The 22578-nt window shown below is 38.6% G+C and overlaps 1 protein-coding gene across 8 annotated transcripts in view; it reads right to left on the bottom strand.

Annotated features, from left to right (window-relative positions):
• The window catches only part of Asb3 (ankyrin repeat and SOCS box-containing 3), a 128622-nt gene that overhangs the window by 16839 nt on the left and 89205 nt on the right, over positions 1–22578 (bottom strand). For 7 of the 8 annotated variants that reach the window (XM_039092258.2, NM_001108864.1, XM_063273444.1 and 4 more), the window contains exons 3-7: positions 19868–20026; positions 11236–11348; positions 10563–10698; positions 7890–8067; positions 5006–5203 (exon numbers count right to left, since the gene is read on the bottom strand). In XM_039092258.2, coding sequence (XP_038948186.1) covers positions 5006–5203; positions 7890–8067; positions 10563–10698; positions 11236–11348; positions 19868–20026 — 784 coding nt within the window. Of the gene's footprint in view, positions 1–5005; positions 5204–7889; positions 8068–10562; positions 10699–11235; positions 11349–19867; positions 20027–22132; positions 22248–22578 lie in introns of all 8 variants that reach the window. The other variant, XM_063273445.1, reaches the window with a different exon arrangement.

Below are 22578 nucleotides of genomic sequence, written 5' to 3'. Positions count from 1 at the left end.
AAAACCCACTAAACTTTCTTGCTAGAGGGAGCAGAAAAAGTAAAGCGCATGCTACTTACCAGACTGCCATTATAGCACACAGACCTCCCCAGAGTCAGTGTCAAGGAAAGGGAAAGCTGTAAGGGTACTGAATGACTACCTCAACAACAAGAAACAAGTAAGTGTGGGCCAAGGGGATGCTGAAATGTTATAGGTTCTCTATGCAAACTTGTTAGAAGGAGCACAGAAGTACTTGCATGCTTCAGTCAGCCTCCCAGTGTTTTGTCAGAAGTATTAGAATCATGAAAGATTGTGTGTGCTGAAGAACCAGGAAAATTTGAAGAAGTCACACAAGTGTTTAAGGTTTGTTACAAGAAACAGGAAATTCACCGTCCCTCCAGAGGGAAGCAAAAAAGAATTTCAGGGATTCCAAGACATGAAAAGACTCTCCTGTTACCTAAATGTTCTGTGCTGAGTAGCACAAATGACAAAGAACATCCTACCTGATTCAATGGTGATGATGCAAGGAGACAGGGAAGGATATGAAACTCACTGCTACAGGTGACAAATCCCTTTGAAAAAAGGGATTGCAGAGTACCCTGGTTCCTGGTTAAGAAGGTTTGAACCCTGGTGACCCTGTAGGCAGTTCGCCTGTCTCCCAGGAAACCAGGCCAGTCACTAGCTGCAGCCCTCCATAGATTTGTGGCCATCAGTCATAAAAGGGCAACCGCCCCCCCCCGCCCCCAGCCCTACCACAGGTAGAGGACATGACCTCAGGTCACATAGGCTCAGAACAGATCTCCATTATAATGAGGTACCCAAAGGCCTGAAGGCTTAGCCAAAGAAGCTTTCCTTTCCAGACACTCTTCTCTGCAAAAGGAATTTAATCTCAGGACCACCCTGAGAAGTGGGGTACGGTTTTCACCATGACAATAAACACCTTAAAACCATGGACTATCTCTTTTCACCAGGGTCTGCTCTGGGGAGCAGTAGAAAGCCTCCCTGCGCTCCCAGTGGTGGTCGCCACCAAGCTCAAGCCTACAGCCAGCCATAAGCTAAAGACTCATCCCCGTGGGACTAGCCAAAGCTCCCCCTCTTTTCATTCATCGGGCATTCTGGAGGCACCTGGATGCCCAGCAACCTGAGAACCAGACCGCTCTGGCCTCCTTGCAGGCTCAGGGACCCCCAAGCTAACTCCTGCAGTGTCCTGCTCTCAGACTGAGCTTCTCCCCCTCCTCCTTCCCCTCCCTCATCCCCGGAGCAGTGTCCCGGGATGCCCTATGGCCCAAAACCCGCCCAGTGGCTGAGGCAAAGGGAAAGCAAGGTCAACTTTCTGCATCCTGCCCCCCTCCAAGCAGCGGAGCCCTGAGGCTGAACCAAAGTGGGACCCCATTAATCCTACAAACCACTTGAGTTCTTTCTATGGTACTAATCAACTAATATTATTTACTAGCATTTTAGAACTCAGAGGTGAAAATAGAATACACTGCACAATTTCAGTTAATGCTGGAAGCCTATGTAATACTTCCCCCACTAAACATCATCTGTCTTAATCTTGTAAATAGCATGAAGCAGTCTAGAACTTCTAATTCTAGAAAAAAATAATTGCAATCACAAGTACTTCAATCACAAGAATACTGTTACATGATCCACTTCTCATTAGAAAGAGCAAAATGAACGTTTCTCGAAAAGAGGAAAAGGAAGAATAAAGGAGGAAGGAAAAAGAAGGGGAGCAGCAGCAATCTCTGATGGTGTAAACATATAATCCCAGAAGGAAGAAGGCATAGAAAGGGGAATCCCGGAAGCCCAGGAGAGAACATGAGAGGGCTTATACAATGAAATTATTAAAGTTGTGATTAGAGTGGGACTCAGATTAACCAGAATTTCAAACCTTCATACTAAAATGTGGAAGCTCAAATTTGAAACAAATAAAATGAACTATTTTATATAGAGAATGTCAGTATAGATTTTTAAAAAGAGAAAAATACAGTAAATACAGTCAATACATTGTTTTGTTTTTCACATTATGTGTGTGTGTGTGTGTGTGTGAGAGAGAGAGAGAGAGAGAGACAGAGAGAGAGAGAGAGAGAGAGAGAGAGAGAGAGAGGAGAGAGAGAACACATAGAACTCAGAGGACAACTTTTTTGCTTTTTTTCTGTCCTGTGAGACAAACTCAGGTTGTCAGATTGGTGGCAGGTGCCTTTATCTATCCACTGAGTCGTCTGGCTGAGCCAGTGAAAATGTTTAGACAGAGTTAAGTTACATTACAGCTAGATATCCTAATTTATAGCAGTTTGTATTCTCATGCTACTTGTGTTACCCAAAAAAACCTGTTTGCAGTGTCAGTACACAGGTTAAAGGAAGCCTGTCCCCAGTTTGCTTTGGTTAGGAAATAAAGTTGCCAACAGCCAATGGCTGAGCACGGAGACAGAGGTGGGACTTTTAGGATTCCTGGGCACAGGGGAAGAGGAGGAGAAAGAGGAAGAGGAGGAAGAGGAGGAAGAGGAGGAGGAAGAGGAGGAGGAAGAGGAGGAGGAGGAGGAGGAAGAGGAGGAGGAGGAGGAGGAGGAGGAGGAGGAGGAGGAGGAGGAGGAGGAGGAGGAGGAGGAGGAGGAGAAGGAGAATTCCACTGTGAAAAAGGCTTAGAACTGACCACACCATGGAGAGGAAGGTGAGATGGCTGAAATGTAGGCACAAAGGGAAAGCAGCCCCATGGGAGGGCCACCCAAAAAGAAGAGGGCAGCAAAGACAAAATATAAATTTAGAAAATGTTAACTCAGGATTACCAGAGGGGAGTGTGTTCTAGCTGTAAGGAGGTTTGGAAATGCCCAGCCATCGAACTAGTAAAGCATATTAAAATTAAGCTGGGGTGTGTGTGTGTGTGTGTGTGTGTGTGTGTGTGTGTGTGCGCGCGTGTGTGTGTGTGTGTACGTGCACTAGTGCTCTTGTGGGTGTGTCACAAATCCAGAGAGCTCTGGTAGGTGGCTAGAAGCCGATGGGAGCACTAAGCATATTAACAATTCACCACTACAATAATTAAGACTCCAACAAAGTCATTTAAGTTTGTAGTATACCTGTAGCCACTTCTACATCACTAAAAATAATATAATCTATGGTCTGAGGAGTCTTCTGGGTAAGGAATGGAAAAGGCCTATGGCCTAATTTTCTGGTGGGTAAAGCAAATGTTTTCCCATGAAGAAGGATGTCTTGCTCCACAGCAGAATGTACCTGTTGTTGAATAAGGGGTGCTTCATTAGACCAAGGAGAACTAGAGACAGACTGTAAGTCTGTTGAGGAATGTATTCTGGATGCCAATCTAAGTATTCCTGAACTGACAGATACCCCCATTCCTTTGTACTTGAGGCCCCAAAAAAACAAACAGAATCTGAAAATTGTCCAATCTTTTAAAGATGACGTTGTTAATATGTTGTCAGAAAGCTATGGACAAAGAATGTAAGAAGCCCAGGACCAAAGTCCACAAGATTCAGTGTTTGTTATTTCAAGTGTCCTGCAACACAGATGCCAGCATATCACTCTGAAGAAACAACATACTGAGAAAGTAAGAAGGCTGTGGAATATGCTAACTTTTTAGCTAAGAGAATGAAAAATGCCAGGAACAGATCGTAAAGAGATGTAGCCTATCCTCACTGAGAGCTTCTACTTCTAAGTCTCAGTCCAGTCAAATGTGAGAGTCTTGAGGCTGGAGAGATTGTTCATCAGTTAATAGCACTGGCTGCTAATCTGGAGGAGGACCTAGGTTCAATTCCCAGCATACACATAGCAACTAGCAACTGTCTATAACTCCATTTCCCTCTCCTGGCCTCTGTGAACATTGTAAAATGCAGTACGTGGGCATACATGCAGGCAAAATACCCATGCACATAAAATAATTAAAGTGTTATTAAGAGCAATAAATAATTGGTCAGACCTTTAAAAAACAGCATCTATTTACACAACCGATTAGCATTAATGGAGCACAGGCATGACTTTATATGGTTTTTCTTATAGTCTTTATTATTTGTGTTAGGGTTAGGGTTAGGGTTTGTGTAAGTGTATATGCATGTGTGCCCATATAGAGGCTACATGACAACCCTGGCTGTCATACTCAGGAAGACCATCCATTTACTTTGAGGTAAGAGTCTTTCACTGGTGTGGAACTCACCTATCAGGCTAGACTAGCTGGCCAGCTTCCTCAGGAATCCTTCAGTCACCTGCCTGCTCCCTAGCACTGGGACTAAATGTACACACTTGTACACCCAGTACTTAATGTAGATTCTATGGAATGAACAAACTCAAGTACTCATGTTTACTAACTGAGCTATATCCCCATCCCCGTATTCTCAATCTGTTGTTGTTGTTGTTGTTTTGATTTTTAAAAAACAAGGTCTTTTTACATAGCTCTGGCTGTCCTGGAACTTACCATGTACATAGATTGACTTTTTCATCTGCCTACAAGGATTAAAGGTATGAGCTACAACATCTAGCTAATGATGTCTATTTTAAAACTTTAGGAGTTCCAATGGCCAAATACTTACATAGCATTAACTCTTCATTATTTTAATTCAAAGAACTATAGCAGAGTATGAGAAATTAATATGACTTTAAAATATAATTATGATATACATTAGAAAATGCTATATATCAAATATGTTAAATGTAACAGTATTTGAAAACCACAGTTTATTCTAAGGCTTGTAAACTTAAAAAAAGAGGGGAGGTAAAGTTAAATAATCTGAAGCAGTCAGTACCTTACTTGATGAAGTTTCATTTCTGATTCTTGACATCAGAGTAGGCTTGCATTTACACTAATACATTTAAAGTATTCCCTAAAACTGTTATGTAAAAGTTGTAATCCAGATCCAAAGGGAAACCATCTGGCATTATCAAGCTCACTTCTGCTAAGCTGAAGGACAGACCTCTTCTAGGTTAGCAACTTAGCCTAGTACTAACAGAGATACCAAGTTTCCACTATGAAGAAAAGTTACTTGGGAATTAAAAACAAGTAAAATGTAACACATGTACATACTCCTTTTGCAAAGCCATGCAGAGAGGGGAACTGAATCCAAACACCAAGCACATTTGTGCGTCTGGACTATAGCCGTTCTGGAGTAACGTTTCTAGGCACTCTTCCCGTCCTCCAAACACTGCAGAGTAAACAGGGCTCACTTTGTCTGGTCCAGAGTCACAAGCCCGGTTAGTAAGTGGTATTAACAAGTCCAAGGTCCTTCAAATACACAAATGGAAGAATATTTAATATTTTCAGGTGCATAAGAGTAGACAAAATCTTTCCCGTAAATATTTTAAGAATCACCCACTGACTGGATGATTTAAAGACATCTTTCTGTCTTTCCTATATTTTCTAACTACAGTGAATGTCTACATGCTTCATAGCTACTACAAAATGTTACCCATAATATTGCTTAATGCAAGTTTAAATAGGCCTAAAAAGAACTGAGTAATATAGTAAATATACCTGTTTTCCTCATTAAGTGTTATTTGCCTTACTACTACCACGACCCATGCCAATTTTATGTTTGATATTTCAGGACCTAATAAATTATTTAAATAATTAGTACACTAAATATAAACTAGTTGAGAAAATAAGGCGTTAGGGATATTTCCCAGTGGGTAGAGTGTTTGTTCATTAAGGTGGGCCTGGGTTCAGCACTGGGGATTGTATAATGGACAGATATGGTAACACAACCCTGTAAGTTAGCAGTCAGAGATGGAAGCAGAATAGCCATGACTTCAAGGCTTACCACAGTTGAATAACAAATTCCAGGAGCCAGGGCTACTCAGCAAGGCTCTGTTTTACATATGAACAAGTAACAGAAAACAAAATGAAGTATTTCCTTCTCAAATATTAATCAGTTTGGTTTCCCATTAATAAGAATTTTAAAATATGGCAAGTGACATAACATGAGAAATTACAATTTTAATCAGAAGAAACTAACTTATAGTAAAAAATTACAATCACAGGGAAAAAACATAATCATTAATATCTGAGGTGCATTTATAAAGGAGCAATTGCTAGACAGAAAATGCTTGAAAAAAGGATGGCTAACATGTAGTTCTTAGATTGTCTGTAATCTCGCCTCAGCAATTGGCTGCCGAGAAGACTATTCAGCTCTGAAGACAAAACTGTAAGGACTAAATAGCTGGGAAATTCCCCTCCTTCCAGGACTGTTTCTCTTGGCTGCTTTTCCTTCCATAAAACAGACCTAGCATAACACTGAAGAAGAACTGAAATCACAGATGCACCTTTGAAGTAGGCTACAGACGAAATCGGTGCAACAGAATTTTCAAAACTGAACACAATTAAGAATAAATTCCTATGAGAGCTTGGTTATCAATTTAAAAGTAAGAACAACTGTTTAAAGATTTTTTTCTAAATAAGATAATCAACAATTAGAAGAAATGGATATAATTTTTTTTGTAAGGACATAAATTGAGTGATAAGGAATTATGAACAAGAAATAGACTGGAGAAAGGTGAAAGTGTCCAAAACATAAATGAAAGTCTCAAAGAATAATAAAATTTAAAAAGCATTTAGAGGAAATACCAAATATTGAAAACAAGTATTTTATTAAAACTAAGAATCTGCTTAACACCTTTTAAATAAGCATGTCTCAGTTCTAAAGAAGGGCTAGAAAAGTATTCTGTCACAAGGCAAAAAAGTTTATAAAGACCACTGAGAACACATGCTACCTAGTGACAAAATAGTCAGCTTGTGGACTTTGTTTTCCTACTGTCTAAAAATAATGATCATTTTGTTATTTATTTATTTATTTTTTGGTTCTTTTTTTCGGAGCTGGGGACCGAACCCAGGGCCTTGCACTTCCTAGATAAGCGCTCTACCACTGAGCTAAATCCCCAGCCCCCACTTTGTTATTTTTAATTAAACATTAATGGTATGAATTAGAAGCACTATTGTAGAATTATGACCCTAAAGACTGCAAACATGATTTTTATTTTTTTTTTATTTATTTATTTTTTTTTGGTTCTTTTTTTTTCGGAGCTGGGGACCGAACCCAGGGCCTTGCGCTTCCTAGGTAAGTGCTCTACCACTGAGCTAAATCCCCAGCCCCAAACATGATTTTTTTTTTTTAAAGATTTATTTATTTATTATATATAAGTACACTGTAGCTGTCTTCAGATACACCAGAAGAGGGCATCAGATCTCTTTACAGATGGTTGTGAGCCACCATGTGGTTGCTGGGAATTGAACTCATGACCTCTGGAAGAGCAGTCGGGTGCTCTTTTAACCGCTGAGCCATCTCTCCAGCCCCCCAAACATGATTTTTAAATCTGTCCATATTTATTTACAAGAGGGAGCCTTATTCTTATTGAAGTAACTAGGCTACTAACTCTAAAATTCCTCTACTTGCCAATACTTTCTGCAAAATATACTAATAATTTCCTAGGGACTTCTAGCAAATAAAGAGTAACACAAGCAGGGAAAATACCAGACTAGACACGATATTAAGTAAAATGTTCAGTCAAAGGGTTTAAGATAGGGTAGATGACTCAACCCACACAAAAGGAAGACTCCATTCCAAAAGGATCATACACTTTCTGCAAACAGGGAGATAGTGCAAATTAGTGAATAAGGCCATAAGATTGCTAGTTAAAGGTATTTTAAATAAAACTAGCAAGAAAGGGAAAGAACGGCCATCAGCTAAAGAAATCCCTTTGCTCCAATATCTACACCATCTACCACTCTATCTATACCACTCTTCCTCAGAGTGGGAAAATGAAAGATGTAGGGGAGCTGAGCAGAGAAAAAAATAAACATCCCAAAAATTGGTTTCAGAAAGGAATGACCAAGCAATTTCCCTGGAGGTAAAGGGTCTGATTCATATATTCACTTTTAATTCTGAGACCATTTTTATTCTGTTTTGAGCACTTACTTTCTATGACCCATTTGTGCAGCAGCATGAATAGGTAATTGCCAATTGTCTTCATTACAATAAAGATCAGGATCAGCCCCATTGGACAGCAAAAGTTCCACACATTTTGTATGACCCTCTTGTGCAGCAATAAACAAGGGAGTAGCTTTATCCAAGGCTTGGCAATTGACATTTGCACCTAACACAAAACAAAATTCTTAGCCAATAATGGACATAGATGTTTTTAAAAAGAAGAAAGCTGAAAGCATAAATTTCAATCTGCCATAAAAGGTTTTCATACTAAAACAGCTTTCACCCTTACCAGATGCTATTGAAAAATAGATTTATTTCACTAACCTGCTGAGAATTGTTTAAATAGTTTTTGTTCTGCATTAGTTAAGAATGTAAAGGATATTTTAGAATTCACCTTAAAAACAAACAGAAAAACAAAACTCCTATTCAATGAAAGCTACTTATTCTTTTCCCTTGCCAAACAGGCACTGTGGGTTCAAAGTACAAATATTCTTTAAAGATTTATTTTAATGTGTATTTATGAGTTATGTGTATATGTGCAAACATATCTGTGCATGTGAATTCAAGTATCCATGAAGGCTAGAAGTAGGCATCAGATTCCCTTAGAGCTGGAGTCCAAAATAGTGAGACCATCTAACATGGGTGCTGGATCTGCACTCCATCTTTCTGCAAGAACTCTTAGCCACTGAGCCATTTCTCAAGTATATTTTAGAAGGAAAGGATATGGTAAAGACCTATAATTCCAGTCCTTGGAAGTCTGAGAAAAGAATATCACAAGTTTGAGGCAAACCTGTCTTTTTTAAAAAATGGAAAAAATATAATGGAAAATCATTGATGATAGTTCCCAAGAAAGTATAAGTTATGAAACTTATATGTTTTATTGATGAATTATTGGAACTTATGAGCTTATTGATGTCACTAACTAATTTCAGACTAAGATTTATGAAGAAAACATTACCAGTAAATGACTGATATACATGGAAATCTACTATTAAAAACCATATTGATTAGTCTTTTTTTTTTTTCTTTCTTTCTTTTTTTCGGAGCTGGGGACCGAACCCAGGGCCTTGCGCTTGCTAGGCAAGTGCTCTACCACTGAGCTAAATCCCCAACCCCCATATTGATTAGTCTTACAATTACATTTCTTCCTTCATGAGTATTGCATAGTAACGGCAACAGTAAATAAATAGGAATGATATTTTTTAGTGGAGCTGAGTAGATTTTTAATAAAAACTGTTATTTTCATACTACTATATACAATCTGGAAAGCCATCCAGGCATGGTGGTGTCTGAGACAGAGAGTAAAACAGTTTTCTGTTGAGTTCCAGGACAGCCAAAACTACATACTAGGATCCTATTTCCACAAATAAAAACGAACAAAAAGATTTAAAAGGGTTGAAAATGGCCTTAATTGTTGAGAAACTTCTGAAGCTGTTAAAAAAAAATAGGATATTTCCCCCAATCACCTCACCAGCAAATAACATTAAAAATGTTAGGACTTCTACTATCACATGATTGTGCCGATTTTTAAATTTCTCAAATGTATCTCATTAGAAAAAACACCATAAAAATGGGGAGGATTGACTATCTTTTATTCAGAACACCTTGAACAAGCTAAATAGGGTAAATAAAGTCTGGGTGAAACCTTCCTGAATTAGCCAATTAGAATCTTCTTGACTTAGGTGCCTCATCTTGCTGTCAGCTTCACAGAGAAAAATATAATCAATGAGAAAAGCTGAAGGCCCTGCTTTTAAAAAACACAAAAAAACAAAACAAAACAAAAAACACCCTCACACCCCAAACTTCTAGTTTGACTGACAACTTCAAAGTATCAGAAATAATAAGGAACCAGTGTCTCTAAGACTACAACTGAAGCATTTAAAAAGTAAGACACTGAAGGTAAACAATCATTTTACATGATTGCATTAGAAACAGACCTTCATACCTTCTAAATAACAATATTTAACAAATTTAGAAAAGAAAAAAAAATGGGAATCACTATGCCCTGACTGTGCCAACACTTAACACCCAGAGTCTGGGTGTCTTAATGTAAAAATAATTTTAGGAAGTTATTTGAGAGACCTCATCTTTAAAATTCAGGCTCATAATTTCTCAGATAACTTGAATGTCATGAAGGTTTATTTTTTTCACTTCCTACCTTGACTTAAATATGTAGAGATTTTGTGTTTTTTTTGTTTTGTTTTTTGCTTATTTTGTTTTTGTTTTGTTGTTTTGTTTAGGGTTTTTTGTTTGTTTTGAGACAGGTGTCTCTATGAAGTACTGGCTGTCCTAGAATTCACTATGTAGACCCTCAGCAAACCTGTTGGTATGTATCTCCCTCTAACTACCTGTGGTTTCTCAGCTGCCAGAGCATACACCCTAAGACTTTAAAAGCCCTTCTCTGGTGAACCCTTCAGGTCAGACAATGTTCTACAAAGAATGCCACAGTCACACAATCTTTTTTAGAAATGCTACATCTGTAATCATAGTCAGAGAGAAACCTTTACCTGGAAACATACTTGGTAATAATTATGACTGACATCAACTATGCACTTTTAGTTGCTACTTATATAAATTTCATCACCTGACTCAAGAATCATTCTTCCCTAAGAACACAGTTAAGAACCATGATCTTCTGCAAACACAGGCTATGCTTCTTACCAGATGAAATAAGTATGCTCAAGCTCTCTAGCTTCCCATACTGAGCAGCCACAAACAGAGGTGTGATTCCAAAGTCATCTTGGCATTCTCTGTCTGCTCCTTGTTTAAGAAGCAGTTTTATAGCCTCAGCATTTCCCTAAAGCACAGACACATATTTTTAAGTTAGTAAAAACTCTTTCTCATTGTGTTTTACTTTTCTTATTTTCTCATTAAAGAAATGAGAAAAATTAAAAAAAAATGCAATGCCTTGTTCCATTGGATAAAAAAAAATATGACATCAGGTTACACTTCTACACAGCCCATTAAATGTAAACAAATAAAATACTGGCCTCTAGCAAATATAACCATTAATCCTACAAAGTTAGTTTGTTAACTCAAGCAGTAGGGAAATATCATGTTTTCTAAACATATAGTTACAATGAAACATACCATTTCACCTTATCAGTTTGTATCCCACATATTCTGATAGTTACCTATATAATCCTTATAATCCAAAGCTGCTCCAGCCACTATAACTGCTGGCTTATTTAGAATGATCATTAGCATTTACCCTGCCTTTTCTATACACTTGCCATTATAAATCACAGATAAACAGAAAACAAAAGAAAAACTGTATAGAAAAGGGTAAGAAATACAATTTACAGGGAAATAAAATAATAAATTCAGAGACTACCTGGAAAGAAGCCTGGTGCAAGGAATTCCATCCACACATAGAATGGGATCCATTGACATTTGCTCCATGTTGAAGCAAGAGCTTCAAAACATCTATTTGTCCACTTTCAACAGCTGCAATACAGTAGTCAGAGAATTACAGTCACCAAAATGTTTGTAGAGCTGGACACTTCTATGATGTTCTCATCATTTTATATACCTTGGAATGCATATTATTATTATTATGATGATGATGATGATGATGATGATGATGATGATGATGATGATGATGATGCTATGATTATTCTTAAACATTTATCAACTATCTTAATCCAGTTTCACTTACATATATGTACAGGTCCCCATGTACATGAAAAATTATTCCAAATGAGACATGAAAGGAGACTGATGAAAAAAAAAGCAAGAACCAAACATTTATTCTGTCTAGAAAGGTGACAAGGTAGCTCCAGTTTGTTAAAAATGCAGCTGAGTGTGCAACAAGGTATGCAGTCCAGAAAAACTAGTCTGGAAAAGCAGTTTCAATAAAAGAAAGGGTTGCTATCATTACTATCTTATCACAAGAGACAAGAATAATTATTGTTAAGGCCTTAGAGCTGGTTCCCAACTAGAAACTTCACCTGTACTGACTAGCACTCATGGCAGGAGAAGGGTTAGAGAAAGGTAATCAACAATATGACTAAGCCACAAATCGTGCTGCCTCCTACAACAGTGATCTGCCTGAAAGATATACTGGCAGTAGTGGAACAATGTTACTGAAGTAATCAACCACTTTTTGAATGGATTGCATCCTACCTCACGAGATGGAACCCATACCTGACACTGCTGAGGCGACCAGGAACCTAAGACTAGATATGTACAGGACAAGGGAAAAGTCTAATACTCATCCTGCTAAAGGAATGTAGCAATGATTCCTATCTGATCTATACACATAGATCACTGCCTCATTCAACCTATATCAGACAAAATTCTGCTTGTTATAGATAAGAATTAACACAGAAACTCAAACTGGACAATATGCAGAGTGAAAGACATTTGGGGCACTTAGTCCTAAATGGAGCAGGGTTCAGGAACCTACATAGAAGACGAGGTAGGAAGATTCTAAGAGTCAGAGGTCATAATTGACTTCAAGGAAGTAGCATCGTCCTGAGGTGGAAAGTTAAGGATTCTTTGGAAAGTCAGTTGTGTTAGATGGTGTTTTCCTGAAGCAGACACAAGTGAAAGGATGGTTTGCTAAAGCAGGCTCCTGGAAGGACATATGATGACAGATTCTTCACGAATGACACACATGTATTGGTCCACCTTACACTGCATAGTTGAGCTCCATTTTGTCATGACTCTATAGAAAGAAAGGCACCAAACACTTCTGGTGCTGTGCTGGCGGCTACTGCCACTTCTGCAGACTCAAGCCAGTTGGCAGAGTAATTGATGTCAGCTGATATAGACTCATGGAGTTTTGCTAAGACAGACTCACATGCTGAATCAAGACCCACAGAGGACACATGATGCTTGGCGGGAGTATGGAACTCAGTGAACTGTGCGAGGGCTTGCCGGTGGAGCTGGCTCTGCAACACTTCTCCATCTCTCTTCACTGATTGTCTCTTCCTGAAGAGAACTTCTCCTGGTGCTCCCAGTCCTGATCCCTCCTGCTGACTCATGCTAAGGCCTAAGAGTTACTGCTAGGTCTTACTACCACTGCTGGTAGATCCATGAAGTGTAATTTTTACTATGAATCAAGTTTTTAATTTATATAGCAGATTCTATTTTCAGGAACCAACTTCATAAGTAGTGATCCATATTATGATTTATTGAAATAAATAATTAATCTGAGATTACTTATCAGGAAAATATGTACATAACCATAGAATTATCTTTAATTCCTGCTAGTCCTAAGACTCCTGCTAGTGAAGGAGCATAATTTCTCTTTCAGCCAAAAGAGTGAGTAATAATCATATATAGTTGAACTGATTGCAATAATAACCATGAAGAATGAAGGATAATTGCATAGATTATGTAATTATCCAGTTTGACATTCACATAATACTATGCAGCAACTCACTCATTAATATCATTCATTAACTGCTGTTAATCTGTAAACTGCTTGTCATAAGTCCACACAAGGAGACATGTTTTCAAGATGTAAAATAACTTTATCCCTAAGCATTATCTTTAGCTGAAATTTTTCTCAAAGTAAAACTTCAATGATGAAGTAGTGTGCTGGATACATTCTGGCACAAGCATTTCACATGGACAGACTGATGCTCTGTGTAGCACTTACTGGTCAAAGGCATTAAAATAGAACAAACTGTGTGGAGGGAAAAGAGTGTTAAAAGAAACTTGTCCAGTTCAAATCATTTCTAACATAAATTAGACGACCTGTCTTAATTACTTCCTATTTCTATTAAGAGACACTATGATTGTCTTAGTTTGGGTTTCTAAACACCATGACCCAATAGCAAGTTAGGGTTAGTGGTTTATCTGGCTTACATTACTATGATGCAGTTTACTATTGAGGGAAGTCAGGACAGCAATTCAAACAGGGAAGGATCCTAGAGGCAGGATGCAAAAGCCACGAAGAAGTGATGCTTACTGGCTTGCTCAGCTTGCTTTCTTATAAAACCCTGAACTATGAGCCCAGGGATAGCACCACGCACTACCCTCCAGCACTGATCACTAATTGAAAAAAATACCTTACAGCTGGATCTCATAGAGGCATTTCCTCAATGGGAGCCCCTTCTCTGATGATGGATGCTCCCTTGTGTCAAGTCCACACATAAAATCAGCCAGTACGATGATAAGAGAACTCATAAGAGAAAATGTTTATTGGAACTCATGGTCTAGAGGGTTAGTATCTGAAAATCATGACAGGGAGCTTGGCAGCAGACAGACAGACATGGAGCTGTAGTCATAGCTAAGAACATACATTCTAAACGGAAAGTTGGATGCAGAGAGAGATAACTGGAAATGGCATAAGTCTTTTGAAACATCAAATATAGGCCTAGTGCTTCCTCCCAGGCTGTACCTCCCAATCCTTCCCAAACTGTCCCACCAGCTAGGGACCAAGCATTTAAATATATGAACCTAAGGGGGTCAGCCTCAATCAAGCGACCACATTCTAGTCCCAGGCCCCAAAATGCTTGTGGCCATACCATAATACAAAATATACGTAGCTCGACTGCAAGAGTCCCTATAATCTTTTCCAGCCTCAAATTCCAAAAGCCTTTTAGAGATTCACAGCAATCTTCATGTGACCTCTTGTAAAAAACAAAGTTAATACTTCCAACATATAATGGTACAGAATACATATTACCACTCTAAAAGGGAGGAATGGGAGCACGGTGAGGAAATTCTGGACCAAATCAAGACTGAAAGCCAACAGGGGAAACTTCAAATCCTGTATCTCCATGTCTGATGTAAAAGGGCTTAGATGGTTCTGTTTTTCCAGCTTTGTTAACGCTCACATACTTCTCTCTCTTGGGCTGATTCCGCTCCTTCTCTATAGCTTGTCTTGGCAGATATCCCGCAGCTCCAACACTTGGGGTCTCCAAAACAGCTGGGTTTCACTTTCAGAGATTTACAGGGCCTTTCCAGCCCATCAAGAAGGGACTACCCTGACATGCTTATGACCACAGCAGATTCCACTCAACCTCAGTGGAAAATTCCACAATCTCTTTACTCCTTCATGGCTCTAAAGCCAGAACCACATGGCCAAAGCTGCCAAGTTCTGTTGCCTACTTGAGATGGAATCTGGCCCTTCCTTGAATTATACTTGTATAAGTTTTGATTTGTTGTTGCCCTTTGGAAAAAGATAAGTCCTTAGGTCTTTACACAAATTGCAGAATTAGCTGGCCACCCCCTGTATTCATTTCTTGTTATCTCTTCCGGCATAAACAAAGGTTTTGATATTAAATTTTCTGATGGTCTTTTTCTCCTCAAATTTTACATTTTTGTATTTCTTTCTGGCCCATGTGCTCTTTTTAATTGTAGCTATATATGAGAATGATCACTAATAACCCAGTAACAGCACTAATATTAGGCTGTCCTAAAATCTTCTCTGTTAATGAAACTAGTTCAAAAGATTTCAATTTAGCCTCAGGCTCCATAATAGGCAAGATCAAAAAACAGCTGCACTATTGCCAAATTATTACAAGAAAATGATGTCTAGCCCAGCTGCTAATATTGTTCTCTTCTATAACCTTTTGAGTCAGGCCTCCACAGTCCACATTGGTCCCAGTGCTATTGTTTTCCAAGGTCTTGATGAGATAGTAGACTAAGCTCTTCTTACAGCATTCGACCATTTTCCTAGTCCACAGTCCCAAAGTCTTCTACATTCTGCCAAACAATAAATTGTTCAGGAATGTCACAGCAGTATGTTAACACCCGGTACCAACTTGTGTCTTAGTTGCTTTTCTATTGCTGTGAAGATGCACCATTTTGTCACCTTATAGTATGCAACTTATAAAAGAGTTAATTGGGGCTCACAGTTCCAATCAGAGTTGTTGCTGTAAAATTATAAAAAGTAAAATGCTGTCTTTTACCCCCACTAGGTCTGGCACCAAAGTGCCCCAAGATATCTGGTAGATGCCTTCATCTCAGTCTGCAAATTGTCTCACCCACTCTGCTCTATCCCCTATCACAATGCTGATGGCTTCTCTCTGAGCCTGGCAACCATCTCTCTACCCATCTAGTTCCCAGGGCAGGCTGCTATCATGCCAGAAATATACATCCCAATTCCATGGAGGCCTAGTGTCTCCAGCTGCCACACACTCTCTTGAACTTAAATCGCCACATGAAAGAACACACAACACAATAACCTCTGGTCCAATGGATAAGATATAATTTGCTCATCTAGACACACAAAACCTTATACACATCCATCCATCCCTTAAGAATATTCATAACAACCTGCAAATGTGCAGAGAGGGATCTTATATCAGACTCCATGCTCTCTTCACTACTCTTCCTCTCACTCCAGTCTCCTCCTCTCTCTAAAATTTTTCTCCCACACATCCTTCCTTCTCGTCCAATGACAGCCCTTGTTCTATCTTGTACCTGCCTTCACCTGCGTAATGACGTCATCCTACACAGAGTCAATGATCATCTCTGACCTCATCCTCAAGAAATCACAGGACCTACTCCTTCAACCTTCCCTCTCCCAATTTATCCCAGTATTCCAGCCTCCAACACCAGCTGGTAGTCTCTACCAACACTGAGTGCGCAGGCCAGACAACACAAAAGCATCAGAGTCTCTGAAAATCCAGAGGAAACAAAGGAACAAATCATCCATTCGACAAAGACAAAACTAGATAACACAAGCTAGACTTATAACCATCCTAAACCCAGACAACCAGATGCTGCAGTGAAAACACAATCAGTAACAGTCAGGGCACTATGTTTTCATCAGGGCTCAGCCATCCTACCATAGGGGCCTTGAATATTCCAACACTGCTGAAGCATAAGAAAAAAAACTCCTTAAAACCAATTATGTAAAAAATGATATAGAGCCTTCAAAAAGGATATGAATAAATCCTTTAACAAAATCCGGCGGGGGTGGGGGGGAATGGACAAAATTAATAACTCTCCTAAAGTAAGCCACAAAAACTCAAACAGTTGAAGGAATCAAAACAATTAAAACCTAAAAATGGAAACAGAATCAATAAAATACAAACTGAAAGAATTATGGAAATGAAAAATTTAGGAATTCAAACAGGAACTACAAAGAAAAGCTTTACCAACAAAATCAAGAGATGGAAGAAAATCTTAGATGCTTAAGATATGATCAACAAAACGGATACATAGGTCAAAGAAAACATTAAATCTAAAAATTTCCTGATACAAAACATCCAGGAAATCTTAGTATGAAAAGACCAATCTACAACTTAATCTCAAAAGGGTTTAGAAAAATAATATTTTGGAAAAATGCAAAGAAAAACTAAAATGCTTAAACAAAAAAGTGAAAGACCAAATTTGCATGAAAAATATGAGAATTACTTGTACTAGAATTATTTCCATAATCTAATTAGGGAAACAGCACAAATAATTATATGAGAAACTACTATCACTGGTTATTTAAAAATATAAATTAAAACTACAATGAGACACTATTAGACCCCCACTTAGCTGTGAAAGGTATAGATACCAAGTGTTGAGGATATGAAGCTGCTGAAACTCTAAAATACTAATCAAAGGAATGGAAAAGGGCATAGCAGCTTATAACATACTCCAGAATGTTCTCCAGAGGTAAGTATACACTCAGCACAGCTAGAAAAGTGAAAACACAATCACACAAAACTGAATGCAAATATTCATATCAGATTTACATATTCACCAAACACTAAAGGCAATTCAAATGTGTAAAGAATGGTACATCTACATAATGAGATACAGTACTTTCCATTGTAAATGTCACTTTTATTTCCTCAGATGAAGTAATGAGATGAGAGCCATACCCAAGCTGTGCAAATACACAGCTTAGGCTGAGCCCAGAGTATTTCCTTCTCTATTCTAACTATCCCTATGCCTAGGCCTACAAGCTTCTAGCCTCTGTACAATCTATTCTTCCAAACTGACCGGCTTAATCCAGCTTCTCTTGGTTTCTCAGAGCATGAGGCTCTGCTTGACCTCATGCTAACTCTGGCAATCTGCTCTAATCTTCTGGCTCCTTCTCATGCTCTGGCTCGTTGTATCTTCACCTGTGTCTAGCTGGTTCCATCTGCAACTTGTCCCTGTAAAACTGTCCTGGTGAAACTGCCATACACACATATAATACCTACACCTCTCAACCCCTTCCTCTCTTCCTCCTTCCCTCCATTCTGCCCTCTCTCCCTCTCTCCCTCTTGCCCTCTCTCACTATCTCTGCTCTTAAGTATCTTCTCTTTCCTGTCTGTTTTCCTTAGAGTTAGGCATATCCTGTCTGTGACTCATTCTGTCAAATCTTTCTAATTCATCACTTTGTCTGCCCCTCAATTAGAGGTCATTGTTTGGGATTAAAGGGATGTGTGTCTGCATTCCGGTTACATCACACAAACCTAGAAGTTCTTCTCATATGTGATTCCTTGCCCTGGCAGCCATAATGTTGGATTAAATATCCTCTATAGCCATCAATAAAAAGAGATAGGACATCAATACATCCAACAATATAGATGAATTCTAAAAACATTATGCTGTTTTGTTTTATTAAAAAAAAAGAATCTTAAACATTGTTCCACATATCCATGACATTCTGTGAAAAGTTAACTAGGGGACAAACATCAGTGGCTCTCATGGATGGAGCTGGGGATGAGAAATTAAAACTGGCATAAAGACTGGAATGGTAGCCACATGCCTGGAACCCTAGTCCTTGGGAGACAGACACAGGACGATCACCTTTAGTTCAAGGCCACAACCTTAACTACATAGGGAGACCCTGGCACAGAACGAAAACAAAAATCAGGAAGATGGAATTTGTAGGTGGCAAAATGATGTTGCAGCCTCACTGACTCTCAAAAGTCTTAAACACTGGAGCTCAGGACATGGCTGAGCAGCTTAGAGTCCTTGCTACACAAGTGTCAGGCCCTGTGTTCAGATTTCCAGCACCTACATAAAACCCCAGGCACGGCTGTGCAACAGTGACGTGCACGGCATGGGTGTGCGTCAGGGGTATGGTAGCAGAGAAAAGATGACTAAGGTTCCGTAAGGTAAATCTGTGTCACATAAATAATGTAGAAAATGATAAGAGCAGGATGTCCCACTTCTTCTTCTCTATATATGCACATGCTCTCATATGCAGGTGTAAGACACACATACCCCTTTAAACTGAACTTTACCCTATGTGAAATTTTTTTTTTTTTGGTTCTTTTTTTTGGAGCTGGGGACCGAACCCAGGGCCTTGCGCTTCCTAGGCAAGCGCTCTACCACTGAGCTAAATCCCCAACCCCACCCTATGTGAAATTTTTAAACAAATATTTCATATTCACAAATAAGTATTTTCTACAGATATTTTATTCTCATGTGAATAACAAAGTCTACATAGATAAAATACTTTCATGTTATAAATGAAGCAACAGGCATATAAGTGATCATACAAATTATATGTGGTAGGACCAAAACTGGAGAATAGTTATACTAATTCTACTTCAAAGGCATCCTTTGAATTTCCACATCTCTCAGTCAACCTTATGGGGAAAATATGTTCCTAAAATCTTAAGAGAACCATATATGACAACAGAATAAAAAGAAAAAATATTGTTATTGGAATAGAACAACTTACCTTAAGGAATTAAAAGTTCCTCACTGTAGAAATCTGACTTGTGATCTACAGGCAACAAATGATTCCTTCCAGGGAACCTTAATCTTTTAATACTAAGAAATAGCACACAAGACCTTAGCAGATAACCTTGCAATGACTGCTCCAATAAAAACTCATTGGTCTTCAGCACTGCCTTGTACAACAGGGCAGTTTCAATTCATAATGGGTTTTGCAGCTTTAAATAAACATTTTCAAATACCATTACCACCCAAAGGTAGAAAAACAAGAGAAAAATCTTTAAAGATAGCTTTTCAGTTTCAAAATTCAAAGGAAGAAGAAACATCCTATAACAGTTTCTCTAACAAAAACATTTTAAAAGTACACCTGTACCAAAAATAGTATACATCACCTAAAAACAATGGTGTGGTTTCTTCTAAAGTGGTTGTATTAGGATCTGCTCCAGCTTCCAAAAGAATCTGTGTGACTTTCCAATGTCCTTGACTCACAGCAAGATGTAATGCACAGAAGCCCTCAAAAGTCTTGGTCTTAATGTAGTTTTCAGATGAATCTGTGGAGGAAGGGAAACCCAGTGACCAAAAGATTATCAGTCCTACTTCTTAGACATGAAAATCAAAGACTATATGAGAAATTGAATCAAACTGTAAAGTACCAGTGAGTCAAGGGACAGCTCTATGAGGAAGGATTCCAGTGTGAACAGCTCTTTGGTATTCTTGCCATAGAAACTATGCCCAAATACTGTTAACACTCTAGAGGCAATGGGACCTGGGAGAAAGTGGCCAGTAAATAAGGAGGACTAAAGTCTCATGCAATAGCCAAGTTCATTCATAGCATCAGACAATCAGACAATACTCCAAGGTTTAAGAAGAGTCATATTAGTGTACAATTACAAGGACAAGGCTCACATGGCAATAACATATTTTTCCCTAGGGGCAATAAAAAGTTGTAAATTCACTCCTATCCATTAAACGTGGGAGGAGCATAAAAACATAATTCTATGTTCTAAAGAGACTGACATCAAAGGACTCTTGTCATGTTTTCTTGGAGTTTTCTCACTACTACTTAGAATTCTCACACAACTTCAGGTTTTATAATTCTAAAGTATTGTGGAGCAGAAGAGGGGAGTGGCAAGAGCTGAAAGGCAAGATTTGATATGGATACACTGTCAAAGATTTGCTTAAGCAAGACTTAGTGAAATATTAATGAATGTGGTTTTATTTCCAAATTTATTTACAATTTTCTCTTTTTTATATTTATTTTATGTATATGAGTATACTATTGCTATCTTCAGACACACCAGAAGAGGGTATTGGATTCCATTACAGATGGTTGTGAGCCATCATGTGGTTGCTGGGAATTGAACTCAGGACCTCTGAAAGAGCATTCAGTGCTCTTAACCGCTGAGTCATCTCTCCAGCCCCTATTTACAATTTTCAATGAGAAAAAACTCTAGTATTACTTCCTTCTATTCAGTTTTTAATATTTTATTCAACTTCACATGTGCACATGTGTAAGGGAAAGGGAGTGAATATACATATGTTAACATTGTTCAGAGGTCAGATGACAACCTCAAGTCTTGTCCTCAGGAACACCATTTGTTCCTGTTAGGTGCAAATCACAGCATAGCCTGTTTTACACCCCATTCTCAGGAGAAATCTGATTATAAGATTAAAGTGTTCTCAATTTAATAGCTGATAAAACAAACTGAGGGATTACAATCCTCATCGCCCATCAAATGGCGGATTCAGTGGTAGGAAGAATTTGAAGGAGGACTTGTTTGATCCTAAAATCTATGTGGGAACCTAGCTTTGTCCCTATGTGAACCCCAAGTAAGAATTTAAATCTTTATTCTGCTAGTAATGGAAGTTTTTATCTCCTGAGTATGAAAGCTGTCTTTTCCTCTGTCAAAAAAGAGGATGGAGGAGGAGACAGATGATAGAAGTTGGTTTTTAGTTGAGGATATGGTCTTTGCCATTGTGTCTCAGGAACATTCTCAATTGCCACTCCTGCTGTTGCCACTGCCACCGCCTCCTCCTCCTCTGCCGCCACCGCCTCCTCCTCCTCCTCTTCCTCCTCCTCCCCCACTCCTCTTTCTTCTTCCTCACTCTCCTCATTGGTCCTGCCCAAGACCTCAAGCCCAGGAATCTTTGTTCTGTCCCATTCTCTTCTCCCCAGCCCAGGCTGTAGGCATCTTTATTGACCAATTAGGGATAACGTGGGTATAGCAAGGCTTACATAACATTATTTGATGTACGTGAGGATCTCCAAATCAACCACATCTCATGGGCCAGAAGTTAGCATTTGAATACATAGTGATACCAGACCAACCTCCTATATTTTCCCCTTTTTGTCTAAATAAAAATGCTCTTTCTCTTTCAATAATAAACAATATATAGTAGGAACAATTGTGACATAATTATGAAATCTATGGTGTAATATGTATTCACAAAAGTCCAGTCTACTTACATTTGGCAACTTAGAAGAAAGTACACTACTATCTATCCTATCTTGGTTAGTTTAGAGTTCTGTACATAAATCATTTTCTCATCATCATCTTAAAAATTTAAATTTTCTCCTATAACTTACAATTACCATCCTTAAAACACCATTTATAATTTCCTCCAACCTTCATAAAACATCTTCTAGACCTTCTTACCTTTATTTATCATCTTTAAAATAACTTGAAGACTCCAAAATATTTTCTTAGACCTTTTATAATTAAAGTTTAATTGTGAGACTATTGCTATCTGGATTTCAACCCCATCAGAGACCTGAGAAGGAATAAATATTACCTGAGTAAGTAGAAAATAAAGACAAGCAGCTTCCAAAGCTATAGAAAATACAAAGAAATGGCTGCCTGAACAGTTCCCCGAATTGTCTCTATAATGTTGACGCATCCATCTTTAGCCTTCTGGCCTAGTGTATCTGACAGACATTTTTGTGAAGCAAGAAATATAAAGGATTTGTTTACCTTGTCTTGGCAGAGTTCAGCAATGGACTTTGCCTGTGTTTGTTTGCCCATTTCGGACAGCATTCTGTCTGAAGAGGGAATAAGGCATTTTCTTTGCCAAGTTGCAGCTTGCTACATTATAAACCATCTCC

Source organism: Rattus norvegicus, chromosome 14, assembly GCF_036323735.1.
Source record: "Rattus norvegicus strain BN/NHsdMcwi chromosome 14, GRCr8, whole genome shotgun sequence".
NCBI lineage: Eukaryota > Metazoa > Chordata > Mammalia > Rodentia > Muridae > Rattus > Rattus norvegicus.
Note: the sequence above shows the minus strand (reverse complement) of the source record. Positions and strands in the feature narration are given on the sequence as shown.